Genomic DNA, 17,849 nt, shown 5'->3' with positions numbered 1-17,849 from the left:
TAATATCACTATATTATTCTACACCTATTTATCTAACTAGCCACCTAGCGTCTATTTTGAAAACCCTTTATAGATACCTTTACGAGTACTCAGACTCAGGGTTATTAAAGTAGGGATAGTGCAAAATAAATGAGTACTTAAGTATTAGGTGGTAACTTTTTTTTATTTGGACTAACACTGGCATTATCCATATAATACCAATTGTTAGTCAAAATAAACAAAGGTACTGTATCATCTAATACTGAAGTACTCATTTATAACTGGCAAAATACGGCTATTTCTATTTAATTCATAAAGTAGAAACGCAACTTAGCAGAAGATTGAGGCCAGAATACTATGAGGTCATCAGTGACATCAGAAATGGAGGGTGTGGCTAAATTGCAGCTGGTACCATTTACCTGGAGTAGTCATCACTCATTGGTCAAAATCCTATCTGCCTTTAGATGGCTAAGCAGCTGATCACAGCATTGTGAGGTCACGTGAGCTCATCGGGACGTCATAATACACTGAATGTTGGGGAGCTATAAATGCTGAAGCCAGGAGGAGTTATCATTCATTCATCAGCATGGAGCAAAGGAGGAGGAGAGTTTCTTTGTAACCGCATCAATAACATCCTGATGACCAATGGAGACACAGAGAGATGGGAGTGCAGTTTATTCTAACAAGAGCCAGTTGGGACACATAATGGGATGCCAGTCCACATGTGTATGTTGAATTTGAGTCAGTTGTTGAATTAGCTGAATATTCATTCTCCTTAAAAGTAACAATCTCCCCCACAAACAAACTGATCCCTGAAGATGCCCCTGACCAGGGCCTGCAGGAGAGTGTCTGGCCGAAAACAACCTGTTTGTCAGAAATCCGCTGAACTGTCTCACAGACTGTGACAGAGTGAAGAGTTAAACTCTCTATGCTCTCTGGAAACCACACGCTCTGCTCTAGTGTTAGGTTTCCTGAGCTGCTACAATTAACTGAGCAGTGCTTTAAAAGGCAGAAAGTAACTGCCTGTCAGTGTTCCTGCTCCAGCAAGAGTGGAGGGTCACAGGAGGATTGACCATGCCCGCCTGGACCACAAATGTAAGCACCAAGCTCCAAGTCTGCAGGGACCCAGGAAGCTCCAAATCTGCAGGGACCCAGGCCTGTTTCCAGACGGCTGTTGTGCCTGGGAACAGCTGGGGCCCCAAAGCCTTGCACTACAGAGAATCCTGTAAGGAACCAGGGGCAGAAGTATACCAGAGGAACTTCCTGGGAGCAGCAGGACTGCAATGCCTGCTCCTGAAGAAACCGGAGACGCCCAGATGTATGCTATATTGTTTTAGACTGGTATCTGGCCTAGCTAGCCTGTCAGTTAGTAAGGGTCCTGTCTTGTGTAGTAAGTCTCCCCAAGGTGGAGAAGGCTTTATTTTTATGTTTTATTTTTGCTTAACGTGACGGTGTACCAAAATATTTAATGTTTGCTTGTGTTATAAATAAACCTCCAAGGACTTGTTTAAAAACAAGTAACTGTGTGGGTATTTTTCTCTTACCTCGCCTACAGTCCAGCTCCATCACACAGCTCCTAAAAAGAGTATGTGGATAAAACCAGACATATGGTAACACTAGAGGGATCCAAATTAGTAAAAAAACAGAGCACTGTTTATATACAGTTTGCCCTAGTATACACCACAGGACTTTATCCATACATACTACCCCCTTCATCTGGGCTTATCTACACACTAAATCATGGATACTCACTGAGGCTCTTATGTCTATCTTCAAGCAAACTGAATATCCTGGGCAGTTATACATTTATGACCATCATTGATTCATGGATCTTGAGCACTGATATCTACAACTTTGTTCGTTTTTATTTACTTATATGGTAACACTACTCTGGTGCTGCAAGCTGTATAGAAAGCCACATCTGATCCATATGAGCCGGGTGTGTTAGGAGCAGCTACAAGAATAGGCAGAATCTATAGAGAAAGAGCTCATTCCAGAAGAAGGCGGAAAGTGCGGCAGAAATTATATATTGTTACAAATAAAAATGTAATCCTACATGTAAATGTGGGGACAGTTCCTATTAAATACCATAAAGGACCTTTCAAGTCAATGCAGCTGCAGCCACCTATGGTGTGGAATCTTAAGAGCACATATCAAACATATAATTAATTACTACGAGAGATAAGCCAAAGATAAAAACAATGTGGTTTATATATCAAATATAGAAAAAAATACTGATGCTCCAACAATAGCAGTGAGAAAGTAGAATAATACTTTGCTTCTTGCTTCAATAGAATTCAGACAGGGTGTATAGGGGCTAAATAACAGATTAGGCTTCTAACACTTGGCGTGTGAATGGACTCACTCAGGGTGGGGGGCTGACAAGCAGTAAGTGAGACTGAGATACCGATGCACACGCCGTTAAGCGTGTCACACGGTAAATCGCTGAGCTCCGCAACTGCTACTCTCACTAACACCCTGTGCTCCACACAGTGAAAATCAGCTGGCAAGTACTCACAGTTCCCTCCTGATGTCTGCCGAGTGATGTTGATATGGTGAAACGAATGCCCACATACAACGCTGAAGCGGCGTGCTCCAGCCGGTTTGTATGGATAGAAAAAAATGCTGTTGCAATGGCGGTCTCTGCCCTCCATATATTGAAGAAACCAAGCGCAATTTAGTTAGAATAAAAAATCATTTATTCATCAAAAATAGACATCCACAGAGCAGAAATACTCTGACGTGTTTCGCAACACTACATATGCTCCATTTTGTATCCCTACTTTGCAATTGATTACATATATTTTTCAGTACACTCTTAGAAGTATACAACAAAAAACAGACAAAGATGCGCAAAGCTACTTCCAATGTGACAAAAATACACAGTGCAATACCTATATATTCTCTTGAAAAAAGGGTCATTTAGTTTAACCCTTGCTCCAAAGCGTCTTAAGCCTGCTGCCACTTTCAAGGCATGACGTAGCAGGTCCTAACACTCCCTGGGTTAAAATTCTTATTAACCTGTATAATTACAGGAAGAATGATCACATTGGATCTGTCGTAACCTGGCAAAATGAAACTGATCTGCCAACTTGGAAAGTGGGGAGGGTAAGCTTAAACCTTGGGGTGGAGGGGCCACACCTCCCAAAAGCAGCTGACCAGCTGCACACAGTTAATAAACACACAGATACCCAACAAGTTCTGAGAAACCCCTACCATTACCACATATATATATATATATATATATATATGTATATATATATATATATATATATATATATATATTATGTGTCAAAAGGAGTGCTAGTGGGCATGGCTAAATGTATACAACAAAAAACACAAAGATGTCCAAAGCTACTTCCAATGTGACAAAAATACACAGTGAAATACCTATATATTCTCTTGAAAAAATGGTCATTTAGTTTAACCCTTTGGCCAAAGCATCTTAAGCCTGCTTCCACTTTCAAGGTATGACCGTAGCAGGTCCTAACAATCTCTGGGTTAAAATTCTTATTAACCTGTAATTAATTACAGGAAGAACGATCACATTGGATCTGTCGTGGTTTTGAGTACTGGAGTTGAGCACCACTGTGGTACAACAATTATTTTGTTAGGACCTTAGACAGTGTTTCAACATGTGGTGCTGCTGTGTAAAGGGTTGGATGTTACCAAAGATTATAAAGTGCACACTCTGTATTTGTGTTTGCATTTCAACACACATAAGCATGCTCTCCAAAAAAAACAAAAAACAAGCAAAGTTCTCTTAGCTGATGGAGGTCACACAAATATTGTGTCCGGGTTTTTAGCCCTAAGTTTTCAGAGAGGCCATGCAAGTTTCACGTAGGACCAAAAGGAATGAAGTTTGAATGTGGGAATCCTGGGTGGCTCCTTGGTTTACAGATGAAGCCCACTTTCTGGTCAAAATGGTGAATTTAATGATGGAGTCATCATTATAAGCTTCAAATAGAAGAAAAGATCAGAAGCACAGCCGCTCCATGAAAAATTAGAGCTCACCAGCCAAAAAAAGAGATAAAAACTTTTTATTTAAACTACATAAAAAAGATACAGCATCCGCGAACAAAAAGAATCCTCCTCCCACGCGTTTTACGCTCACTCAGGCGCTTTCTCAAGGAGTATGAGACGCCACAGAGGGACGCTGAACACTTTCTTTAAGTGAACTGCATTGCCATGAGGAGAGGGGAACGGTGAGCTCTTGTGAGTAGACGTGACTACTCTACACCGGATAAAGAAACAAGGTTTGGACTATCTGTGACAGCTGCAGCTGACTTGCCGTGGAAAACATTATCTCCCCTTTGGCGTCACAGTCAGGTATCTGCGGGTCTATACCCGGTCCTTTACCATCAGTCCACCTCGTATATAGTGCCTATAACTCTACATATGCTCCATTTTTTTAACCCAACATTGCAATTGATTACATATATTTTTCTGTACACTTCTAGAAGTCCATAGTCAGTTTTTCTAATTATCATTATAAGCTTCTCTGTCATACAAATACAGGTCAGTGGAAAGTAAGGAGATCTCTCTGAACGTCCACTGAATTCTCACTTATACATCTGTCATGGGTTGGCCAGCATAGGGCCATCCTACAGATAAAGTACAGGTCATATTGTAAATCCCAATATTTAGTTTTTATTCTTATTGTTCTTTCTGGTATATAACTATGGTTGTCAGGTGTACAGTATTGAACTGGACTGTCCTATATTATGACACTGTCCAGTACAAAATCAGGGGCATAGCTATAGCCTGGGCAATGCCTGGGTGTCCGTGCTCTTGGTGGTCCCGCTCCCCCCCCCCCTGTCGGCAGCCCATCTGTGTCTCTTCACACCCCTGTCGGCAGCCCATGTGTCTCTTCACCCCCCTGTTGGCAGCCCATCTGTGTCTCTTCACCCCCCTGTCGGCAGCCCATCTGTGTCTCTTCAACCCCCTGTCAGCAGCCCATGTGTCTCTTCACCCCCCTGTCGGCAGCTCATCTGTGTCTCTTCACCCCCCTGTCGGCAGCCCATCTGTGTCTCTTCACCCCCCTGTCGGCAGCCCATCTGTGTCTCTTCACATCCCTGTCGGCAGCCCATCTGTGTCTCTACAGCAGGGCTGCCAACAGAAATCATGGGACCCAGGACAAATGAAAGGAGCAGGCACCCATAGCGCACCGGCCACGTCAAAAAAATTTTTAGCATGCAACTTTTACTTATACATATAAAAATTTTAAACATATAAAAATACACGCCCACACCTCAATACATATAAAAATATACCCCCACCCCCCCCAATACAAATAAAAATCAGACTTGCCTTGTGGATGGTCTCAGGTCAGGCCTGGTGGCTGCATGGTGGGCTGGTGGCTGCTAATGGGGGGCGCTGGTGGTTGCTACTGGTGGGGCCGTTACAGCGGGAAGGAGGGGGGGGGGCGTTAGGCCGGTGGCTGCAGGGTGGGCTGGTGGCTGCTAATGGGGGGCGCCGGTGGTTGCTACTGGTGGGGCCGTTACTGCGGGAAGGAGGGGGGGGGGGCGTTAGGCCGGTGGCTGCAGGATGCTGGGTGCGGGGGGGGGGGACGACGATGACATGGCGGCTAGGGGGTGGCGGTACTACGAGGGGAATGGCCACGGGGTGGCGGTACTGCGGGGGGGGGCTTGCACTATTGTGGGGGCCCGGCAGCTGGCGGACTGCAGGTGGTACTGTGGGTGGGGGGCTGGCGTTTCTGTGGGGGACACAGCGGTAATGCGGGGGGGATGGCCGTGGGGGGTGGCGATACTGCGGGGGGGAGCTGCCATGGGGTGGCGGTACTGCAGGGCTGGCAGCCACGGGGCTTTGGCAGTACTGGGGGGGGGCTGGTGGTACTGCGGGGGACACACCACAGGGGGTGGTACTGCGGGGGTATGGCAAGGGGGGGTGGCGGTACTGTGGGGGGAGACAGCTGCGGGGGGTGGCGTTACTGTAGTGCGGGGCCCCGATGGCTAGTCACAGCAGTTGTCTCCGGTAAGTGTGTGTGTGTGTGTAAGTTTGTGTCTGTATGTGTGCCTGCTGTGTTGGCGAGTGTGTGTGTTTATAAGTGTGTATTTCTAATACATAAGTGCTTTTCATGCATATATTGTATATTGTATATTGTATATTTAGTGTTTGTTTAAATATGTTGAAAACAAGTGTGTCTGTATATGGTGTGTGTGTTACACTAATGTTGCATGTTTATATCTGGTGTAGTGTTTGTGTGTATATATGGGAGGGGAGGAGAAAGGAGGGGTGGAAGGAGAGAGGATGGGAGGGAGGGGAGAGAGAGAACAGGGGGAAGGGAGGGGAGAGAGGATGGGGAAATGAAGAAGAGAGATGATGGGAGGATGGGGGGAGGAAGTGAGGATGTGGGGGAGTGAAGATGGAGGGAGTGATGATGGGGAGAGGGGGAGATCTGATGATAATGATGATGATGAAGAGGGACAGAGAGCTGATGATGACGAGGGGGAGAGAGCTGATGATGACGAGGGGGAGAGAGCTGATGATGATGAAGAGGGGGAGTGAAGAGGGGGAGTGAGCTGATGTTGAAGAGAGGGAGAGAGCTGATGATTACGAGGATGGTGGAGATGAGGAGGGATAGATGATGAGGAGGGGTAGAGATGATGATAAGGGGAAGAGATGATGAGATAGAGGATCAGGGAGAGGATGGGGGTAGGAAAAAAAAATTGCAGTCAGAATTAATATTAATGGGGCCCTGAAAATATTTTTGCTCGGGGGCCCACAGATATCTAGCTACGCCACTACCGGTATTACCTCTCTGGGCGTGTATGTGTATACCGTATTACCTCTCTGGTGTGTATGTGTATACCGGTATTACCTCTCTAGGCGTGTACGTGTATACCGGTATTACCTCTCTGGGCGTGTATGGTATACCGGTATTACCTCTCTGGGTGTGTATGTGTATACTGGTATTACCTCTCTGGGCGTGTATGTGTATACCGGTATTACCTCTCTGGGCGTGTATGTGTATACCGTATTACCTCTCTGGTGTGTATGTGTATACCGGTATTACCTCTCTGGGTGTGTACGTGTATACCGGTATTACCTCTCTGGGCATGTATGTGTATACTGGTATTACCTCTCTGGGCGTGTATGTGTATACCGGTATTACCTCTCTGGGCGTGTATGTGTATGTATACCAGTATTACCTCTCTGGGCATGTATGTGTATACCGGTATTCCCTCTCTGGGCATGTATGTGTATACCGGTATTACCTCTCTAGGCGTGTACGTGTATACTGGTACTGCTGCGACCACGTTTATCCTAAAACATACCCGAAAATTTTCGGGCATGTTTGCCGGTGGTCACGTGTCTTCTCCGCGCGGCCCGAAAGCTGCCCGAAAACAGCTGACAACAGCTGATAGCGCTAATAGCGCTAGACAAAGAAAGCGCTTAGCGTTGAACAATGGCGCGCTTGCACTAGACAATGGCAATGCCCGGCAATGCCCGCAGGCGCACAAAACGGCCGGGAACGGCCGTGACTGGGCCACATCATCCCGCGATTTGCCCGCGATTTTTTAAATCGTGTGGAAAAGGCCGCAGAAGAATAAAAGCGGTCGCCACTGTATTACCTCTCTGGGCGTGTATGTGTATACCGGTATTACCTCTCTGGGCGTGTATGTGTATACCGGTATTACCTCTCTGGGCGTGTATGTGTATACCGGTATTACCTCTCTGGGCGTGTATGTGTATACTGGTATTACCTCTCTGGGCGTGTATGTGTATACCGGTATTACCTCTCTGGGCGTGTATGTGTATACCGGTATTACCTCTCTGGGCGTGTATGTCTATACCGGTATTACCTCTCTGGGCGTGTATGTGTATACCGGTTTTACCTCTCTGCATATGTATGTGTATACCGGTATTACCTCTCTGGGCGTGTGTGTGTATACCAGTATTACCTCTCTGGGCATGTATGTGTATACCGGTATTACCTCTCTGGGCGTGTATGTGTATACCGGTATTACCTCTCTGGGCGTGTGTGTGTATACCAGTATTACCTCTCTGGGCATGTATGTGTATACCGGTATTACCTCTCTGGGCGTGTATGTGTATACCGGTATTACCTCTCTGGGCATGTATGTGTATACCGGTATTACCTCTCTGGGCATGTATGTGTATACTGGTATTACCTCTCTGGGCATGTATGTGTATACCGGTATTACCTCTATTGGGCGTGTACGTGTATACCGGTATTACCTCTCTGGGTGTGTACGTGTATACCGGTATTACCTCTCTGGGTGTGTATGTGTATACCGGTACTACCTCTCTGAGCGTGTGTTACGCTTGTGCTCTCCTCACAAGCGCAGGGAAAGGGAAGGGCCCGTTAGCGAGATGGTGAGGCCGCAGGGGATGCGAAGGGAGTAAGTTGCCGCGCAGCTGGGGATCGGCGCACGTAGTCACGTGACCACGCCGCACGCATGAGAATGCGCGACGCGTCCGGAGGTGCGGTGCCTGGCTCAGAGACACGAGTGATCCAGCTGCATGTGCGCGCATGCTCTGACAGCAGAGCGGGAGTGCGTGCGTTCTGAGGCACCAGCGTGGGAGGGTGGGAAGCCAACGCTTCAGCACGGGAGTCTGGAAACGGAAACCAGGAACATGGAACATGGGCATGGAGTCCAGAGCACAAGGTAACATCCAGAGAAGGATTGCTTCCTGGAGAACGTCCAGACTTCTTAAAGGCATAGTGACAGAAACAGCAAGGTGCAGCGAAACTAAACATAACATAAGGGTTCTTAGTCTAATCCATTGGCCAAGGAATTATAAGCCTGCTACCACGTCAAGGTGAACCCTACTAAGCAGGTACCTACACTACCCGAAGGTAAACTAACCTCAGTAGTATAAGAGTGACTGACCCAGTCTTCCGGAATCCACAGGAGATAAGTAAAAGTCCCAAGGAACTCCAGGCAGGAACAGTATGCGATGAGTACCAGCAGGCACCAGGGCAGGCAGCAAAAGACTAATAGCAGAGAGAAAGTCAAAGAGAGGCTTTCTTCCTGTCAGTAGGAAGAGGGCAGGGTTTGCCAGAAAGCAAGATGGCGTTGCTTGCTTCAGAATCCTTAAAGACACAGGATCTTGACTCGCAGCTAGAGGGCGGCGTAAACAGGTAAGGAAGGAACAAGCCGCAGGGGTTGTGTTCCGCGCATCGTTACAGCGTGTATGTGTATACCGGTATTACTTCTCTGGGCGTGTATGTGTATACCGGTATTACCTCTCTGGGCGTGTATGTGTATACCGGTATTACCTCTCTGGGCATGTATGTGTATAGCGGTATTACCTCACTGTGCATTTATGTGTATACTGGTATTACCTCTCTGGACATAGTGGGCTGTATGGCTTGCAGGGCTGCTGGATTTCCACCAGAGCAGGGAGAGAGCAGGGCTGTTGCTAGGGGGCTGGGCAGCTTCTTCCATCCTGATTGGCTGCTGCTGGGGAATGCAGCCAATCAGGAGGAGGTGTCAGGAGCCAAAGAGAGGAGGAAACAGCATGGAGTTGAGAGGTTTGTGCATTTGCATGTGTGCGTGTCTCGACCGTGTCGCATCATTCACCATTGTATCCAGTATTTTTGGAGAAGCCACATGTCAACACTATTAATAGAACTCAAGGCCTAAGTGATGCAAATCAATAGTATTTGTTCTTTGCTATATCTGGTGCAGTTTGTTGCATACTTTTGGTGTGATACACTGTAGTTTACCCCCCAAGTGCACAAAAAAGCACTTTAATTCCACTGTGTGACTTTTTTAAACTTTAAAGTCTCGGGGTATATTTACTAGACTCCAAGTGCCCTAGACACCATAGGAGGTATGTATCCAAGTCTCCCAGCTGCAAAACAGAAGCAAGAGTGGTGAAAAAGGTGCAATATTTATTAAAGAAAAGGTTAGCAGTGGATACAATTGGATTTTTGGGGGGTCTTTGATACATGCTGTAAAGGTAAAGAAATACATGGTACAAATATAGAGTATAACAATGTCCTTATGTTGTAGTAAACCAAGCATAGGGACCTTATCGTAGTGTCAATGAATGTGCTTGTTACTGTATCATACACTTAAATGTTTGGTTATAGTGTAGTGTATGCACGCTCTCTTCTTGGATACCATCACATGAGACATTGTTATGGGTCTTGTTGTAGAAGGGAGAAACTCTCACACAATCGATAAGCTATGAGAACCCCAAAGCCAAGATGCACGTAACACCTTTATTCGTTTCGGTTTATCATTTTTTTTATTGGAGAGGAAATAAATCAGGAGTGGCCAACTCCAGTCCTCAAGGGCCACCAACAGGACAGTTTTCAAGGATATCCTTGGTTCACCTGTGCTGAAGCAGGGATATCCTTGAAACCTGGTTTTGGTGGCCCTTGAAGAATGGAGTTGGCCACCCCTGAAATAAAAGGATGGCACAGAACCAAAGAAACACCACTGGAACCCCAACTCCACAACACCTAGCCTTTCTGTGCGTGAAGGAAATAAAAGCCCTCATAATCTGACGTGTCAAAGGTGGCATCTTCCGGCTTCCCGAAGACCTCCAGCTTCTTGATGATGTAGCCACTCTCTGTCAGCACTTTCTGCAGGAAATCCTCATTCACAGACAAAGAGAACACCTTGTTTGGGCCAACCTGGTAGTAACTGGCTCCCAGGTCTCCTGCGAGCAGTAGGCAGCCATTAGGTTTCAGTAGAGAGGAGAGGTTTCTCAGCGCAGTGCCGTAAGCCTCATAATTTTTGCAGGCAGCTTCCAGGCACACCGTGGCAGTGAGGCAGTCAGCTTTAGGTACCACAGCAGGCTCCAGTGGGTTACTCTTACTGACGTCACACATCAAAACCTGCTTGATCTTCCCTCTCAGCATCTCCTCCTTCTCCTTCAGCTTCCCACTGCAACACATCATTCGTTATTATTATAAATACAACATGGCGTACAAAAAGAGTGCAAATTTAAGGAAGCAATTTGTGCAGCTCATCCTCCCCCCCACCCCCCATAACCCAAATCATGGGGTCCTCTAGGGCTTACCCCATCATGTTCCAGTTCTGGGGACCCCCATGATTCAGGTAAATGAGCAGCACAGATTACGGCTTTCATTTTGCACAATTTCTTTCACTATTTTTGATCCCCTGTGTTCAGAGACATCAGTGTCTTTAGTAGTTAGTACAAAGTCGCAAAGTCTTCCTTTTGGGGGTGGCAGCCATATTGATTTAGTTTCTTATCATGAGCCTTTGATCCAGATAATGAGAAATTCAATTTGGTTTTGACAGGGTGTGGGGGGGAGGGGTTACTGCTTAAATCAATTCTGCTTCAAGGAGGTAAGAAGGAAACATGGGGGCTAAAATCTAAAAGGGAGTGGAGAAGCACCAGGGCGTGGGGAGAAATGAGGGAGAGGGTGGTAGAAAACCTCACTAGTTAAGACTGCAGGTTCTTTTCTTGGCAACAGGGGACAGGAGTCATTCTGGGTTAGGAGGCAGCCATCTTGGATAGATGATATTTTTGACAGTGGAAGGCTGAAGTGCATTGATTTTTTTTTACATATCCTCATCCACCCACTTCTTCTTTACGAAGTATTTTATGCAGCAATAGTGAGGAAGAGAACAGGTCTGGGCCGAGTGCTGTCCCAGAAAGCACAGCAATCGGTAATGAAGCACAATGCACTTTAAAATAATAAATTATATCACAATTCCAAGACGGCCACACCCTGAATCCAGGATGACATGTCCCCCGACTTTAAAATCTACAAACACGGTGTTTAATATTTCTGAGGTGTCGAAGACTGAGCCATCTGTGCTGAAGCCGGGATAGCCTGTAGACCTGATCTTTTTTTGGCCCTTGAGGACTGGAGTTGGCCACCACTGCTCTACTGTACTAATCTAAAATGAGGTTCCTGAAGTGGTTATTAGAAAAGTAATATGGTTACTTCCATACCCGTTTCCCTCGAGATCACAAACATGCTTCACTGTGGAAGACCAGTCAAACGCTCCAGGGTCTTTATTCAGCCATTTCTTCAGCTCCTTGAGCTCTCGGTTAGTGAACCATGTGGCGATGATTTCCTTAAAGGATTCACAGGTGGAGAGAAGCTGGTAAATGGAGGGACCTGTCCCGATATCAATAAGGGTGTCTCCCGTCACCCCCCCTGGTGGAAAACATGGATGTTAGAGAATGAATGAACCCTCTTAGGTTCATAAGTACCGTGTGATGTTCTCCTGGGACAATGAAAATGCACAATAACCACTAGATGATATATTTATCCATTGTAAGAAGGATCAAGATGAGTTACTTTTATACGTACAGTGCATGGGCTTTCACGACCTCACTAATTTCTATTCCATATGCATGGTCAAGAGGTCACAATGTCTTCTGCAGGATGACCTGATGATGAAACTTGTGAGGCTCACATGCCTGTCATTTACCTACTGTATGAAGAACTCTCCCATTGTTCTATTCAAACATATCACAACCGACTAACTTTAAATATGAATTAAAAATACTTATAGATGTGGGATTTTTCAATCGCCAGTTGTAAGCCCTTGTTTATTACGCAGCACCGTACTAGTCCACACAACATCTTCTATCACCGTTCACCTAAATGGGCGGTAAGATATTTCTAGCGCTAGACGTTGTCTTGCAAAATAGCACTGCTTAATCAATATGGGCCTAAATCCATACTTATTATTATTTTTTTATTTGCTGATTTTTGAACTCTAGGTTACCTCCTGATTTCCATGACGTTCCATGGGACCATGGGTTGCTTGTACCGGCTTTGTTCCATTATTACAGGTGGGAGACTGATAAATACAAACGGCTGTGATACTCTTGGAATGTAAATCAAACATAATTGTGCTCTGTACCCTGTAATACTGGGGTGGTCAACTCCAGTCCTCAAGGGCCACCAACAGGTCAGGATATCACTCCTTCAGCACAGGTGGCTGAATCAGTGGCTCAGTCGTTATGACATGACCTGTGCTGAAGCAGGGATATCCTGCAAACCTGACTCGTTGGTAGCCCTTGAGGACTGTAATATGGTCACTCTTCGACCACAGCCCCAAGTTCTTTTGAAAGCAGCAAGTGGCGTTCAACCCCCTTACCCCCCACCAACCCATACCATAAAAATGGCGCGTTTGCCTTGTATACATCTGGTGTTCTTTTTTTGCAATAGGGGAGTTTGATCAATAGGCACCTACAGTATAATGCTGTGAGCTTTAAATTAGGAGTCGGCTCTGCTTATTTTTTTGGGTGGTGTATATATATATATATATTTAATACATGAACCATGGTGTCTCTCATTGGTGATCCACAGTCACCTAACCTCCAGGGGACACCCGAGATATCACTACATTTCTTAATCGGACAAGTGGGATCACAGTAACGCCTTGTGGTCTTCCCAGCTCATAGAAAGCTGCATGGTCATTGGGAGATGACTATTGAGGTGAACAAGTTTTCGACTTAGCCACCTGTTCTGAAGCTGCGATATCCTTAAAACGTGACCTATTGGGGGGGTTCTTGAGGACTGGTCTTTGATACAGGTTATGCAGGTCAGTTAGGAGCAAAGGTCAACTGCGGCTGAACCTGGTGAATGTATTTAACGCAGAGAGGAAAACTGTGCCAGTTTTAGCGAGACATCTCAATATAATATTGCTCTGACATCTACTCCCCAAAGGCACCTTCATACAGTGACACAGGGTCACAATGACGCAGTTTGCGCTGCTTGATATATATTCACCATAGGGCAGTGTGCAAAACTGCTGCAACAGGACAGCACCACCAGTATGCAGAAGAAAATAGCACTGCTGGTTTTTGCACCAGGTTTTGCCAATAGATTAAAGTAGCAATCCAGGGTTCCCCCTCCCCTCCCTATATTTAAAGCATGTGACAATGTATATACATTTGTATTAAAACTGGCAATAGTGTGATGCTCCTGTTATAAATCTGTCAAAATCCTGCTTGTATGCCTAATGAAATAGCCGCCTTCCAGTTTCAATCAATCCTTCAGTCAGTGTAACTCAGCAGCTACAATGTATCCTGATATTACAAAGGTAACATTATCTATTGTTACAGTTTACAGCTCAAAGTGCATTAGCAACAAATTATCACAAACAGCAAAGTGTTACAAAGATCTTGCTATAGAAATCAAACGATGCTCAGTATATTAAAACATAAAAAATGTCATTAAGAGTTGAATTAAAAACAACAAAAAGTCACTATTATCTAATACTACATAAGATTTCCGATTTGCTGCTTTATGTTGGAGACTTTGATAATTAACCCTCCCTAATAAGTAACAACATTCTCCTTTTTAACAAGTTAGTGTCACACGGTAAATATGCTGCTGGTTGGTAGAGGATGAAAGGAAGAAACTTTCAGATATTACATTTTCAGCTTGGATTCAGGCATTAAATATGATGTTGCAGCCTGCAGTAACGCACAGAAGAGATAACCCGAGAGTAAAGTCCCCCGTGGGTCAGTGTTGGCGTACCTGAAGTAAAAGTCTTGTGCATATGGCCCAGTACGAATTTCAGATAATCATCTGCCAGACTTCCCGATCCTAAATTAAAATACTCGCTCAAATACATCTGGGGATCAAACTCCTTTTCATATTCGCTTGCTGTAGTGAAGCCGGACATCTTGGCTCTGTGATATGCTGCAGATGGGGTCACACTGTGTCTGCAATCTGTTGTTAATTATCTCCCAAGTTAATGTGCTGCAGAGAGGGCGTTCCCCTTCTCTGGTATTCTCTGGGTCATGTGGAATACTGGGAATGTCACTATCCTCCCTATCCTGTGTAATGTGTTCTGTGTTTATAGCTGGTAGAATTGCAAGAATATTTCTGTGCAGAGTATGGCAAGGACTAGATATGTAGTCCCAGAAGGGAAGGAGAAGCGGAGAACTACAATAGTTTGGCCTACAAGGCTCATGTTTCAAACACTCCCTCATACCAAAGGGCAATCCAATGTAGCCAGCTAGAAAAGTAACCTTTTCAGGAAGGATTTTCCAGTGTATTTGGTGTCCCTGAACTAATCTAACTGTCCTAATAGCAAACGTGTGGCTGCTTTATTTTAGGGGAAATTAATTTTAAATGACATATTTGGAGACCTTTAAATGAGGAAGAGTTTGTCAATCAAGCGTCCTTATCAGAGACCCAATAAAGATAAGAGGAGAATGGGAAAGGGGGGGAGGGTTGCCTGTGCAAGCTCTTGTTGAACACACAGTGACGTCAGATAAAGTGAAACCCCTCCTTAGGCGTTGTGTCAGTGGTATCACAATTCCCCCCCCCATTTCACAACCGCCCTCTATTCCCATCCCTCTTCCCATGTATTTCTCCCCTCTCCTTTTCTCCCCCTCCTTTTCTCCCTCTCCCCCCCACCTCACATGCATTTCTCCCCTCCTCACATGCATTTCTCTCCCCTGCGTCTCACTCTTACTCCCTCTTTTCCTCACCCCCTCTTTCCCTCCCTCTCTCCTCTTACTCCATCCCCACCTTCCGTCAATTACATAAGTGTCCGAAACATTCCACTATGGATTGTTTATAGCATGAAGCAGTTACACAAGCCAGGAACGCTGCTCATATTCTCCTCTCTGCGTCGTCTTCCTTCTCCTGCAGATTGGAAAAGAACAGAAATTCACAAGAGCATTTTGCCTTTATTTGACACAATTTATTTGACTTATTTACAGATGTGCTGTGAGCCTCTTAAAGTGAATGAATGGGATGAGCACATAGGACTGGCTGGTGCAGTGTGACTGTACAGTTTGCTTTCCGAATGTTCGCGGTGCATATATGAACCCTTGGCTGCCAGTCGATTTGGGGCAGAACAGTCAAAATCCGTTTCCCGGATAGTTTAGGCCAAATCTGCCCCCACCACCAAAAACGCCTACGGATTTGGCATTTAAAAATCCGAGCGGATTGTTAATAATCTATTTTTTTTTCTTTTTTTAAATAGGTTTGAGGCAGGGGGTCCCCGGAGCGGAACCCCATTAATAGCAGCTCCGGGGACCCCCTGCTTGCCTTTATACACACCTCCGTGGGGGGTGTCATTATCTCTCTTCAGGTTCCATGTCCGAGTCCCGTGGGCCAAAAGGAAGCCGTGAACAGGACAATTAAACTGCAGAGAGATACCGGCTGCACCTACTGAGGTGTGTATCTTGGGAAGCTGAGGGTCCCTGAGATGAAATTAATGGGGTTCAGCTCTGGAGATCCCCTGCTTCAAATCATATATTTTTTTAAATGATCATATTTTATCACATAGTCCAGGCTGACATTAGCCCTGTATGTATGTATGTATGTATGTATGTATGTATGTATGTATATGTAATGTATATATATATATATATATATATATATATATATATATATATATATATATATATATACAGTATATATACAGTGTTCGACAAATCACCCAAAAATCTACTCGCCGAACAAAAAAATCTACTCGCCACCTAGCCCCGGCCCTAGTCTTGCCCCTAGCCCCGCCCTATTCCCGCCCCTAGCCCCGCCCTATTCCCGCCCCTAGTCCCGACCCCAGTCCCACCCCCAGACCCGGTTTAAAAAAAAAAGAATAAATTCCTAGTAAGAACATTCATTTTGACATTAGTTTATTTATTGTATTACATTATACTACAATTAGTCCTTGTTACGTGTGTGTGTGTGTGTTTGTGTAAATGTTCCTTAACCCCATAACTAGTGCCTGGATGTCCCTGCGTCACAATATCTAAAGCAGCAATCCCGCCTGGGATCTTACCTGATCCGCAGTCCCTCAATGTCCAGGTACCCTCTTTCCCGCAATGTTATACATTGGAGGGGAGGTGTTCCCTACCTGTCTTCTGGGTTAGGGGGGGATTCCAATGTCTTCCGTGTGAAGCTCGAGAGTTAGATCTGGAAGAAAGCAGTATAGGTTATTTCGGTGTAGGTATAGGGCAGTTAAGATATATAGGGTAAATAAGAGATCCAGAGTGTGAGAGAGAGAGTGAGGGTGAAAGAGAGAGAGACACACACACAGACACACACACAGAGAGAGAGACACAGACACAGAGAGAGAGAGAGAGAGAGAGAGAGAGAGAGAGACACACACACACAGAGAGAGAGAGAGAGAGACACACACACACACACACACACAGAGACACACACACAGAGAGAGAGAGACACACACACAGACACACACACACACACACACACACACAGACACAGAGAGAGAAAGAATGAGAGAGAACACACACACAGAGAGAATGAGAGACAAAGACACAGAGAGAGTGACAGACAGTGCGACAGAGAGAGTAACAGAGACAGTGCGACAGAGAGAGTGACAGAGACAGTGCGACAGAGAGCGAGAGGGCGACAGAGAGCGCGAGAGGGCGACAGAGAGAGGGAGAGGGCGACAGAGGGAGGGAGAGGGTGACAGGGAAAGGGTGAGGGTGACACAGGGAGAGGGTGAGGGTGACACAGGGAGAGGGAGAGGGTGACACAGGAAGAGGGAGAGGGTGACACAGGGAGAGGGAGAGGGTGACACAGGGAGAGGGTGACACGGAGAGGGAGAGGGTGACACAGGGAGAGGGTGACACAGGGAGAGGGAGACAGGGAGAGGGTGACACAGGGAGAGGGAGACACAGGCAGAGGGAGACACAGGGAAAGGGAGACACAGGGAGAGGGAGGCACAGGGAGAGGGAGACACAGGGAGAGGGAGACACAGGGAGAGGGAGATGATGACACAGGGAGAGGGAGACACAGGGAGAGGGAGACACAGGGAGAGGGTGACACAGGCAGAGGGTGAGGGTGACACAGGGAGAGGGTGACACAGGGAGAGGGTGACACAGGGAGAGGGTGACACAGGGAGAGGGAGAGGGTGACAGGGAGAGGGAGAGGCTGACACAGGGAG

The 17,849-nt window shown here is 46.0% G+C and overlaps 2 protein-coding genes across 7 annotated transcripts in view; one reads left to right on the top strand and one right to left on the bottom strand.

Annotated features, from left to right (window-relative positions):
• LOC142496957 (nicotinamide N-methyltransferase-like) overlaps positions 1–17,849 on the top strand; it is a 61,051-nt gene that overhangs the window by 17,422 nt on the left and 25,780 nt on the right. The window contains exons 1-2 of one of the 6 annotated variants that reach the window (XM_075604080.1): positions 3,714–4,308; positions 12,688–12,759. The exons of 3 other annotated variants lie outside the window; for them this stretch is intronic. In XM_075604080.1, coding sequence (XP_075460195.1) covers positions 12,705–12,759 — 55 coding nt within the window. In that variant the 5' untranslated portion in view covers positions 3,714–4,308; positions 12,688–12,704. Of the gene's footprint in view, positions 1–443; positions 1,605–3,713; positions 4,309–12,687; positions 12,760–17,849 lie in introns of those variants that run through there. 2 more of the 6 variants (XR_012802144.1, XM_075604081.1) reach the window with 2 other exon arrangements.
• Positions 9,846–14,766, bottom strand: LOC142496956 (nicotinamide N-methyltransferase-like). Its single transcript, XM_075604077.1, has 3 exons — positions 14,456–14,766; positions 11,908–12,115; positions 9,846–10,868 (listed from the first exon to the last, which is right to left on the bottom strand). Exons 1-3 carry the CDS (start codon positions 14,601–14,603, stop codon positions 10,442–10,444), a joined length of 783 nt encoding a protein of 260 aa, XP_075460192.1. The 5' UTR covers positions 14,604–14,766; the 3' UTR covers positions 9,846–10,441.

This window comes from Ascaphus truei, chromosome 6 (assembly GCF_040206685.1).
Source record: "Ascaphus truei isolate aAscTru1 chromosome 6, aAscTru1.hap1, whole genome shotgun sequence".
NCBI lineage: Eukaryota > Metazoa > Chordata > Amphibia > Anura > Ascaphidae > Ascaphus > Ascaphus truei.
The sequence above is the reverse complement of the archived record's forward strand: the minus strand, read 5'-3'. Positions and strand labels throughout refer to the sequence as shown.